At 35.1% G+C, this 12,417-nt stretch overlaps 1 protein-coding gene and 2 long non-coding RNA genes across 3 annotated transcripts; all 3 read right to left on the bottom strand.

Moving 5' to 3' along the window:
* Positions 1 to 688: 688 nt before the first annotated feature.
* Positions 689 to 6,178, bottom strand: LOC120254860. Its single transcript, XR_005534777.1, has 7 exons — positions 6,018 to 6,178; positions 5,841 to 5,919; positions 2,519 to 2,560; positions 2,101 to 2,404; positions 1,166 to 1,263; positions 906 to 1,014; positions 689 to 775 (listed from the first exon to the last, which is right to left on the bottom strand). It is a non-coding gene; the product is annotated as an uncharacterized LOC120254860 (long non-coding RNA).
* A 780-nt stretch (positions 6,179 to 6,958) lies between these two features.
* LOC120254861 lies at positions 6,959 to 7,308 on the bottom strand. Its single transcript, XR_005534778.1, has 3 exons — positions 7,237 to 7,308; positions 7,153 to 7,159; positions 6,959 to 7,053 (listed from the first exon to the last, which is right to left on the bottom strand). It is a non-coding gene; the product is annotated as an uncharacterized LOC120254861 (long non-coding RNA).
* A 3,602-nt stretch (positions 7,309 to 10,910) lies between these two features.
* Positions 10,911 to 12,065, bottom strand: LOC120254859 (ubiquitin carboxyl-terminal hydrolase 24-like). Its single transcript, XM_039262872.1, has 5 exons — positions 11,914 to 12,065; positions 11,762 to 11,781; positions 11,287 to 11,420; positions 11,017 to 11,208; positions 10,911 to 10,925 (listed from the first exon to the last, which is right to left on the bottom strand). The coding sequence occupies exons 1-5, from the start codon at positions 12,063 to 12,065 to the stop codon at positions 10,911 to 10,913; spliced, it is 513 nt and encodes a 170-aa protein (XP_039118806.1).
* Positions 12,066 to 12,417: the final 352 nt, after the last annotated feature.

The following is a 12,417-nucleotide window of genomic DNA, read 5'->3' as shown; positions in this document are numbered from 1 at the left end:
AAATGTCCGAACATAAGAGCATATGGTGCACCAATAGTATGGACATACACACACGTGCACACATGCTTGTATATAAATGTATGCATGCACCAAGAAAACACAGCTATGTAGTATTTTGCCTTAGTTTTAAAAGCCTGCTGATTTCTTATTGTATCCTATAAAAGAGAAGGTTCAGTTCAATGTTACAAGGCATAATTATCACTAAATTAAACGCTTGCTCAATATATATGGTCATTTGTACAGCTAGTTTTTCCCCTTTCCATATGCCTAATGTTGTCTGGGCAATGGAAGTGACTCCTTTAGGTTATGATTGTGATAGCAAATATGCAAGACATGGGTTGGAGATAGATTTTAGAATTAGGGTGCACTACAATTCAAAGTTGACAACCAAGTTGGCTATGTTAAGGTACAGTAATCAAACGCCAAATTGAGAATTTTGACACAAGTGAGAGATTCTGTTAATACTGCAAGTTAGGTGAAATAAATGACAGACAGCTAGCTCACTTTGGTCACTAAGTGGTTTTCTGATTCTGAGCTCTAAGCATATACTCTGCTTTATTATGCTGTTTTGTATACTTCTTCAGTAGTGTAGTTTCAAAATTGGAGTTGTGAACTTACGAAAAGCACCACGTTTCTGAGAACATTTCTGAGAACTAACAAGAATTCTTGGTAAACAACATAATGAAGGTGTTTCACAGTTAATTACCTCCTCAGGTGTGATTGTGTACATCAAATCTTCTATTTTCCGAGCAAACTAGAATAATTTTTCAAATTGCTGCAAAAATATGATATTGTAAATGAATTAATATCTCTCAAATATAAATAAAAACTTAAAGATCCAGCAAAAGTGGAGGGTGCGGTAAAATTTAATATCACAACTTTTACTTCAGGGTGATAGAACTTACAACATAAATGATCATGCTGATATGGCGCGTACAAGCTTGCTCGTATGATTCACTAGCCTGGTGATAGAACTTTGCAAGTGTTGGTACTACATTGGCCAAATCATAAAGGCTGGAAGTCAAAGGAACTGCAGTTTATCAGAACATCTAATAGTGCTACAGATATTAAAGGAGGTTAATCCTGACATGACAGATTAAGAAAAGTAGAATGAAAGAATTTTTATCTACTGACTGTTTAGACAATGATGGAAACTGCTCATAACCTGTTCTGAAAAGCTGCATAATTCTCTAGAAGTAAAATGTCAGCATATTTTGGGTCTGCTTGAGCAATCTTTTCCAATGTCGTAAACATCATGCTTACCTGTTCCAATATCATTACCATCCATTTCATCAACTTACAAAAAATTAATTAAAAAAAAACCTAGAGGAACTCTTCAGCTGTCATTGGAAAGTTAGGAGTTCATAAATCAGGTTTGAAGAATTGCTGCCTGGCATACGTAACATAGTTTTAGCAAGGTTTCAATAAGCACAAGAGGTAAGTGGCTCCAAAACTGATTTAGAACAGGCAGGATAAGTAACAGTTTATTCTACAAGAATATTATAAAAGAAGTTTAGTAGAATGATTCAACATATGGCAGTTTCAAGGTTTATGCAGGATAACTGAAACTAGGATTGCAGGCAATTCCACCTAGATGTGCATATATCCAATCAAACTTGTGATAAAATAATTTTAGAATTGAGTGAAAAATTTGAATTAATACTCTCACACTTACATAACCTTGCGAATTTGCAAAGCCACTAACTAATAGAGATACTAAAATTAGAGCAGATATAGTTGTCTAGAATTCATAAATAAGAGCTAAACTTGAGTTGGGTCTGAAGAACAAATGATAGAACTCATTCATAGAAGATTCAGTTATTAAAATTTAAGCGTGTTGGTTCTGATGACAATAAGGTTAGTCGCTCATAAAAATCAATCAGAAGGCACATCATGCTTTCTTAGTCACAAATTGATACCAATAGTCTCCAGAATGATGGACACTGTGACAACATTCATGAGTATCACAGGCTAAAACACTATAAGAATATGTATGCACTAAGAGGAAACTTCCAAAAAATAATAAGCACCATATAATTGAATTCTCACGAAACTTCTTTATTCTAGCTGAATATGACAGCTTAGTTTCTTGAATTATACCGATTCAATATCCTCTCTCAAATGCCTGAGCTTGCATTGAAAATCCGAGGCCACTCATCCATATCATCAACACATACAGTGGCAGATTCTAGCCCCTGTAATACCTGCATAATTAAATAAATGAAATGATTCAGAAACATATGCAGGGGCAGATTCTAGCCCCTGTAAACTAGTTTCCTCAGGTTGTTTATCCTGTGCAACTGGTGAAGTGGCACTACTTCCCTCAGCTGGAGGATTGCAATGGAGCACATCGCCAGAATGTCTGCCTCTCCAGGAATTCAATCACCAAAATCAGAAGAGGGGCCTAACCATGGAAAAGAGATGATCACCAACAGACACCAAATTAGCAATCCAGGCAGCATACAAGGTCTCAATTGGAATTAAAGATGAATACATTGACTTGAAGATGTTGCCGTACCTCTGCAAGTGTTGAGGCCACACCGCAAATCCATATGTATTCCTATCCCAAGGCCACAAGCGAAGATAAACAAACAAGAATTAAGTTGTTTTGTTTTTAATCTGGTATCAAAACTCAATTAAAAAGAAAAAAACTAAATTTGACCACTGATTGAATAAAACCGGAATTCAATCACCAAATCTCTGATGAACTTCATACTAACACTGTAACACACTTTATATACTATAATCTCCCTTGCCTTCCAATACCACCTGAAGAACCTGAATTCCCAGCTGCGACGGATCTTGTAAAAAAGAATTGAGCTTTTGTTTAAGGATCATCTTTGATGCCTTGCTGTCTTTTTTTTTTATAGCGTAGATATATGAATATATTTCAAAGGGGAGCTCTGGTCTTGGATATATAGTAATTAAGACTAGAGTACATTTCTTACTAGAAACCTAAAGTTCAAGAACAACATCAAAAAACGATCATTTACAGAATGCTTGCAGTACCACAAACAGTTACATATTCTCTTTATAAGAAGATCATCCTAATAACAATCCAAAAACAAGTGCAACTTCCCCATTGTTTGGCACATTTCACATTTGCTAAATGAAGCAAACATATCTACCAAACAAAGCAAATTTTCACCAATCATTAGCAAACTGAACATTAGATGAGGGGACTGAAAGACACAAGTGTCAATAAAGATGTTTTATCAGTTTTTCCTAACACTGAAACCTCTGCATTTCCAGATCAGCATACTAGACAAATCACTAGTCTGCAACCTACATGAACTACGTACACAACATCGCAAACCATCACAAAAGGGAAATATGTCAAATACATAAACAGACAAAACAAATATCTCACTTCTTACATACACTCACAGTAGTATGGGACTCCCTTTCCATTTATAATCATCCACGAAGCAACACCCCGAAATGAAGCAAAGGCAATTATTCAAACCATAGTCATCAACCCAAATATAACACCAACCAATGATTCTGGACTTATTAAATAAAATTGTATCTATCTAGCCAAAGACTTGATTGAAAAAACTAATAAATGAACAAATGGTCAAAAAAAAAAGGCAAAAGGAAAGTACTCCAACCCATCAACATCAACAATGACTTCCCACCAAAAACCATGGAGGTACTGAAGATTACTCCAACCATGAATGAACCCAACAAATAACAATATAAATACACCTTAGAAGAAGGCTAAAGAAAAGAGAAAAGAAAATTAAAAACAATTGGCAACATCCAATATACAAGGCAACTTGTCAACAATCCTCATTTCCTAAAACAAGAAAATCTATGTTTTCAGATTAATTAAAACAATTAGCTACAAGATACTAGGTTATACAGATAAGAAAACAACCTGCTTTGGTAGATTCTTATTTCCAGAACACTAGAATTCCCAAAAGTACAAGTTCCACAAACAGACCTCTGCCGCATAGGTAGCTACACCTGAAGTTTAACAGTACCAACAATAAATAGATTAAAATACAAAAACAACTTTCTACGCTCAAATCTAGCTTTGTAGTAATGACTAAAAACTTGAAGTTCAAAAATACAACAAAAGATGGTGAAATAATTTTGCCCAGTGACATGAAACCTTTATATAAGAAATAACCAAGCGCCAAACATATAATGAATATACCATTTTCTAATCCAACCGGTTGATAATTTTATCCTACAAAACTGAACCACAACACACACATATATTCAACAAGAGCAATATATCAAACAACAATCAGAATGCTTTCAAATATGAAGTGATTCAGAAACCCCTTTTGAAAAGATCAAGTCCTCACTCAGATCTTCTGGGCACCAAATGGAATTCACTAGAATCCAGCCTACCTGATGTACCTTACATAAGACAACTAATCAGTTTAGCACACTTGGTCAAATATGAGCATTGATCAAACCAAATACGAGAACAAGATACTATCAAAGTAAGCATCCTTCAATGGTTACTGCCAATGTGTTCCTCATTGTTAAATCAAACCAACAGCTATTTCAAAATAAATATTTTAATAAAACAAGCACTTTTCAGATGTTTATATAAATACTATATTACTATAAATCATATTGGTTTTAGAAAAATATAACTTCGATTTAAATCATATTAGAACTTAAATTATAGTAACATAGAAATTTTAAAATCATGAAATCGCTATTTCAAAATAAAAAATATTATAAAAAATAGAAAACATATATTAAAAACATAAGCAATTTAAAAAGATAAAGAAGATAAAAAAAATCTAGAAGAATTAGACTGTAAATTAAAAAGAAAGAAAATATATATGATGGAGAATGAAATGAAAAAGAGATAAAGTCAACCCAAAACTCCCATTTTCAAATAAAAAAATGTGAAATAGCATCCCATAAGGAACAAATGATTTAAACATGTCCACTATGTAATACACCATATTTAAAGAAAAAAAATGCACATTCCTATATGGATATGTAAATTTTCTTTAGATATGCCACATCAAGTTAACACTGATCACATAACATTGATGTATCAATTTATACATCAATGTTGTTGGGGTTAGTATCAAAATGTCGTTGGGAGGAAATTCTAAGCCAGGATTAAAACCTTTATGGGCAATGAGTAATGTTAAAACCATATGACTAAAATTAAACACCTCTCCCAACAGCTTGAGCTGTACTTAAGTTCCAAAAAACGTGACATGGGAATTCAAGAACTAAATTGCATAAAGAGGAAGCATATTAAAAAAAATAGGATAACACCTACAAAATATATACAATTAAAAAAAGTCCAAGAAAGAGCTTAACCTTCCAAAAGAACTTGCAAAAGCCATTCAAAGGCAAGACATTATTAGAGCTCAGAATAAGAATCAAAGCAGAGGGAAGGTTTCTAACCCCCAAGATCATAACAGGTTTCCCAACCCAATTATAAGGAGCATAGCAACAATTGATAAAATTTGCAAAAAATCTCTAGACCAAGACTTAAGAGTAAACAACTCTTGAATCAGAGTCAAATAACAAATGAGAATCTCAAAGCACCAAGGTGCAAAAAAAAAAAAAAATAAAAAAAAAAAAAGAAAAAGTGTTAGAAAATTAAATACTGTTAACCAAGAGTGGGTATAAAGAAGTTGCAGCATCAAAGAGCTATTTGGCATGACATAAAGAAAGTAAGTGATATTTGTCATGCAAAAATGGATTACTTCTTCATTCTGTGCAACCAAAAGAAAAGTGATGGATACTTGACCAGGAATAATTGGCATTTCAAACAAGGGGTAGCACACATACAGCTCGCATGTTAGAATAGCATGGATTCAGATTTGGCACTTCAAGGTTAGGAATTGCACCTGTTAATCATTCACATGCTTCAAAATTCTTAAGCATCCGCACTCCATCGAAGGAACCACAAATCAAAGATGCTGCATACTGCCATAAGTGTCACAAGGTAAACCAACCAACATCAATATTTAAAAATGAGAAACTTAGAATCACTTCCTCCAATACTATACAGATAATAAAAGTACCTCATAAGGAATACGCTGGCACTCAAGCAATTTATCAAGCTCCTCAATGAGTGCTTTGTTATTTACAGACTGCATTTCTAAATTGTTATTATGAGATTCTATCTGCAGTACATAATGAAGCAATACTAGACAACTTTGCCACAACGATAAATCTGAAGGAACTGTCACCAGTTAACATTTTAGTGACATCAAAGATTGGAAATCCTTCATTATTAACCAACTCACACTTTCAAGAGAGATTTTAGTCTAGAGTAAATGAGTTAAAAAGAAATGTCATTTGATAAAGGCAAACCATTGGGAAAAGAGTTACAAAGAGACATAATGCCATACAGTAAAGAAACAATGAAATAAGGAAATAATGGATAACAGAAAAAAAGAAAGACTAGGAGTCCATATGCAAAAAAATGATAGTGTACTTTGGGTCCTCAAATCACCTAGAACACCTTCTAGCCCAAATCAATGTAAAGAATGGAAAAGAAAAGACAGAGAAGCAAAGCCCCAGAGAAATCTCATATGTTTGTAAGACAGGGCATACATTAATTACAATCAATACAGAATCCCAAGTAAACCTAAAAAGAATGACGACAATTTTAGAACTTATCAAAATTTGTCTGTATGCAGACCGGGAGTAACACGAAATAAAACATATTCTTGATAAACCATTTGATGACTTCAACAAACTTTAAGGGAGACCAAAAGAGAAACTCAACATTGTATGAAAGTTGGGTAATATGATGCAACATCATTATAGAGAAGCATGATTCATGTAATTCATATCACATCAGGAACACAAGGTTTGATTTCCTTAATCCCCACATTCATACAAACTATAGAGCTCTAAACAACTGCCACTTAGCCAGAAATAAATGTCAAACCAAAATTGTATATGACAATGAGATGCAAGGAAAAAAAAAAGAAGAAGAAGAAAGTATGTACCTTAGCCCACAGAGCCATCTCAACAATGTCTATAACAACTTTGGGAAGGCGGCCTAACATCTCTTTACACATGTTTAGAATGCCATGAAGAAGCCGATTCCTACTCAAGAACAGCAAGACAACCAGAATTTATACTCATTGTAATATAAGTGATCTATTTATCATCCTAAATATCGCTGGTACTCTTGCCGATACTCACCTGTCATCTGTATTAAATCATTGGAGTAGTCAAAGCATGAAACCTCATCAAATGAAGTAGAGGTGCAGAAAAAGAGACCCTTACCAGCATAAAGGTGCAGCCAGTAGGATCATTTGCAATCACCTCCACTTTTGAAAGATGCTTCAGCTTGTAAAGTTTTGCGGGCTATGTATGCAAGAGATTTATGAACAATATTCAGCACTAAATTAAGGTCATACTATGATGATAAGAAAGTTACATTTAAAAATTTCTAGGTGCAGACCAACAACTTACCATGAAGATCGTCCTTCCGTTTTCTTTTTTTGTTTTATTATAAAAACATGATGTCGAGTGAACTTTTAATTGTAAATATGACAAAGAAGGCCATTTTCATGATTACTTAACTTTTAATAACACTACAGATCTTGAAAAATTATTACAAAAATTAATTGGATTGCAGGCCACCAAAACATGGTACTAAACATAAGGTGACACAACAAAGCTGAAAGATCTAATGACAGCAGAATCTATCTATAGATATGACTCTTTGCGGGAAATAAAATCACTTCAAGAACTACACCAGCAGAATACTTCAAAATAAGCAGAAAAGTTTTAAGTAATAAAATTTCAAAAAAGCATGAAATAAAATTTCTAATTTATGTACACAACCTGAAACTTTCCATGGCGTCTTTTCACTTTTCCAAGGAATGGTGAGCGCCGCACATGCTTTTCCCCATTGCCATTTCATACAACAGATCCAAAGAACCTCTTTAGAATCCAAATAAACTATATATATATATATATATATAAGCCTCCTTAAAGGTCATTAGATCAACATCTAACCACTCATCTAAATCCCAATCCCACCTGTTCTCTTTTTTTCACTTTTCATCTTTTCTACAAAAAATTCTACAAATGTCTGTTCTCTCTTTTATACTTCTCATCTGTTCTGCAGAAATTCTACAAATGTCCATCTGCAGAGCAAGCATTATATATATAAATATATCTTACTTAATTTATGTTTCAAATTAATGATGAGATTTAAAAACAAAATTCAACAACAAAGAGAACACCTAACAAGCCCATTCTCATTACACTCAGGACACCTACACCAAAACCCACCTCCATATCCATATCCATATCCACCACCACCACCACCACCACCATCATCATCATCCTCCACAAACACTTTACAACTCCTGAACACCTCCCACACAACACAAACCTCACTTCTCCACACTCCTCCAACACATCATCATCATCCGCATCACTAACACATTAATCAATAAATCCCAAAATCCCACGCCCACATAAAAAAAACAACTCAAAAATCCAAGGAACAAATAAGGAAACCCAAAGACTTTGATCACACCTTCACAAAGGAACTAATTGATCATCACCAACGCTCACACAAACCCTGCCCAGCCCTGATGATCATCATCTCAAGTCTCCAGTCTTCAGTCTTCACCACCCATTGCAGTCCTCACCGAGCACCTCACAGACATCACCCACACTGCAGTCCTCACCGAGCACCTCCACGGACATCACCCATGCTGCATTCCTCTCCGAGCACCTCCACGGACATCGAGTGGTCCTCTCCATCCCAAATAAATCCCCAAATTATAATAATAATAATAATAATAATAATAATAATAATAATAATAATAACTCAAATCCAATGAGCTTTTGAACAACTCAAACCCACTCCGAATAAATCCTCTAATTAAATCCCCATCCCCAAATAATAATAATAATAATAATAATAATAATAATAAATAATAATAATACAAGTCAAATCCACAGAACTTCATAACCCACAACTCAAACCCACTCACAACAACACATGATCATGCACATCACTAACACACATTAACTCAATAAATCCCCAAATAAATCCCCATTCCCAAATAATAATAAAAATAATAATAAAAAAAAAACAAGTCAAATCCACAGAACTTCATAACCCACAACTCAAACCCACTCCGAGCCCCTCATCTCCTCACAACAACACATGATCATCAACGATTCTCCAGTCTCCACCACCGAACAACTTCAGAACCCATGAATGTAAAATTGAATTATGCTCTCTTGCTCTCTGCCTGCCTTTTTTATAGAAAGATTGGTTGGGAACTTGAGATTGTGGGGTGCTAAATGAACGGTGGAGATTAATAAAAGATATAAATTTTTTATTCTTCACATTGAGCATAAACAATAAAAGAAGCATTGTTTGAGTGCAGTGTAGGAACAACACCAAAATTTAAACACATAAAAGGACTCTCATCTCCCTCCACATCCATTAAAAACAATTTGAAGAATATATTTATATATATATAGCATTCATAGTCCATAAAGCAAGATGAATATCATTACAAGCCTTTTTTACAAATAAATTTTCCAGCATATGTTTATTGTATTCTCAGAATTTACAAGTGTTTGAGAAAGAAATCAGTGAAGTTTTCAAGATATGTAGCCAATCAACATTTCCTCTTCCAGCAATCCTTGTAAGTCAGCAGCTCTTCAATGACATCCTATTCTTCCTGGTTCACTACATCAGAGATGGCAAAACATTAAAGTTACAGCAGAAATAAATTCCTGCATCAAAGAAAACTGACAGAACTAAAAGCAAACCAAAATTAATTCCTCTGCCTCTAAATAATATGCAGAAAAAAAAATAGAGAATTGTAACAAGGAGAATATTTACATACCTTCACCTCCACGACACTTCTTCCAGAGTTCATGCTTATTTTTTTAACGGGCCTCAAAAAATTAATTGGGAGTCTCAATAGTCCAAGAAAATTTCCAAAATGTCAACTAAAATATGCAATCCCAATAAAAGAATAAGTTTCACTCCTATTTATGGTTCCTCCCATGTATACGCGTTCAGTCCTTCCCACTTCACTTTTCTTCGACTCGGATTAAGTTATGCAAACAAAAAACTTATTAGACAATGAGGTAGCTTTCACAATGAGGTCGGTAGCTTTCACACATCCCCTAAGGTAGCCCTTTCTCCCAGGAAAATTAACAACTACACATTGACGCTGCATACTATCGAATCACTCAAGAGTAGCTTTCACACATCAAAAAAGGTAGCTCTTTCTGCCCATCGAACGGTAGCTTTCACACATCCCCTGAGGTTGCCCTTTCTCAACTTAATCATCATAAACACTATCTGATCACAAGAGCGGCTTTCACACAATAAGGGTGGTAGCTATTTCCGCTCTAAGAACAGTAGCTTTCACACTCCCTTGAGGTAGCCCTCACTCCAGGTAAATCATCAAGCACACAATCCTCAAGCATAGTGTCTATTTACCTTAGAGCGGCTTTCACACTATAAGGGTGGTAGCTCTTTCCTCCCTTTAAACACTAGCTTTCACACACATGATCAAACTAAGTCACTATTCACAACAACTTCCTCCAAGCATCCAAATCGCTACATAGTAAAGACCGCTGACGCTCTAAGAGTGTTTGAAGGAGCCAAAAAACAAAGTAAAAACCAATGATTAACTCGAGAAAGAAATTAAAAATCGACAAATGTCATTTTTCCTAGACTAAGAGACTCCCTATTAATGCTATATTTGGCCCTGAAAAGCGCAATCACAACAACATATTCGCTCGTACAGAAGAATATAAGCCTGATCGTGGAAAAACATCGCTCGAGCTACAGTGCGACCTTCTCATCATCGCGAGCGCATCCATGAGCCATCGAGGGTATTTGATGTCGGTACGTGTAATGTCACGTGGAGGATTTACTTCCATGGTGGGTGACACTTCCCACCAGTTCATACAAAGATTCTCTGCATAAAAAAATCATAGATTCGATTTAATTGTGTCTGTTAAAGTCATCGTGTCTGTATTTAGATAAAGAAAAAAATATCGATTGCTTACTTGATCTTTGTGTGGGGTGGCGAGAAGATCATTTTCAATCTCCAAATCCGACGGGAATTTAACTGGTTTATCAAACTTAACAAATCCAGAACCAGAATTCTCAAAGCTGAAACGCATAAGATGCAATATTAAAATCCTGGGAAGTTTTTCAATCTTCGTTGATTTGCCGGCGCTGTTTTTGTCCGCATAGTCCTGCATATCGTGCATCAATTTTAAGCACAAAAATCATTAAATCAGAACTCATATGCAAAGTTTTTAAGAGACGGCTACCTCAGACGATCTGTATCCTTCATTGTTTTTAGTTCCAAAATGTAATCTCAGCGAGTCCTCAATGGTGTGCACACTGCTGGGACTGATGTTAAGGTGGAGCACAAGGAATGGCTGGACAATCTCCAAAAAGGGATCTGCATTTTCAGAATCGTGCGGAATGTTCAAAGTTACTTATCAAGGAAACCCTCTATGATCGGAATCTCTAAATTAGCAGATCAATTATTGCATTAGTAACAAATTCATTCTTTTTTTAAATTGAATGTTTTTCTTCACAATCTTTAGCGAGCATCAATTAATATCAGCGAGACACCAATCACATGATGTGGCAATGAATCAAACCAACTCCTATAATCAATAAATCAAACATGAAAGGGAAAGCTTATGATCATATTTGCATTGAAAAGTATCACACAAGAAAACTAAAACAAAAAACAAATCATAAACAAAGCTTATGAATTGCAGTAAAAAAACATACCATTTGGTTCGACGATAGTCCTTCGCGAGTCCCGAATATATCACTTAACTCGGATGGCACGATTTCTTCTTCCATATAGCGGTGATTTATTGTTTCTTTGAATCGTTTCCCAATTGTCTTGAACAGAAGAAGAGCCTCTCAACTTCAACAACTCTTCATGCATTTCATTGATCATAAAGGCCAAAAATTCCTGGGCATCTATGTTTTTCATTCCATCAGATGGACGTTGGGGCAAATCAGCAACGTATTTCCTGATGATACCCTTAAAAGATGATGGCCCATGCGATTGGTTCCTGTCTCCCATTGCTCCGATAAAATGGGATGTCAAACTTTGCGATCAAGCTGGAAAAATGCATATAACGTTGGATGCTCATCCTTCAAACACAATCAAATAATTAGTTGATCATTGGCAGAAAAAACTAAAGTCAGAACTATAACATTGTTAGAGCTATGCAAACTTAATTTGAGAGAACGATTAGCAAATCAAAGTACCTTCTTAATATGGCATTTTTCGAGCTCACACACCACCTGAACAAACGGTGTGCAGGAAAGTAGAGCTTGCAACGTTGAATTGACGAGGCTAAGTTTTCCAGGATTTTTCAAGCCTCTCGGTGTCATAACATCCATACCAGCTTTGGCAATAGTACCCTTTTCCT

This window comes from Dioscorea cayenensis, unplaced genomic scaffold (assembly GCF_009730915.1).
Source record: "Dioscorea cayenensis subsp. rotundata cultivar TDr96_F1 unplaced genomic scaffold, TDr96_F1_v2_PseudoChromosome.rev07_lg8_w22 25.fasta BLBR01000666.1, whole genome shotgun sequence".
NCBI classification, from domain to species: Eukaryota; Viridiplantae; Streptophyta; class Magnoliopsida; order Dioscoreales; family Dioscoreaceae; genus Dioscorea; species Dioscorea cayenensis.
The sequence above is the reverse complement of the archived record's forward strand: the minus strand, read 5'-3'. Positions and strand labels throughout refer to the sequence as shown.

Coding starts and splice junctions, on each gene's coding strand:
- LOC120254859 (XM_039262872.1), bottom strand. CDS start 12,065: ATGGGAGACAGGAACCAATCGCATGGGCCATCATCTTTTAAGGGTATC. Junction 11,782..11,913: donor ATCAATGAAATGCATGAAGA/GTTGTTGAAGTT, acceptor GGACTCGCGAAG/GACTATCGTCGAACCAAATG. Junction 11,421..11,761: donor GACTATCGTCGAACCAAATG/GTATGTTTTTTT, acceptor CTGAAAATGCAG/ATCCCTTTTTGGAGATTGTC.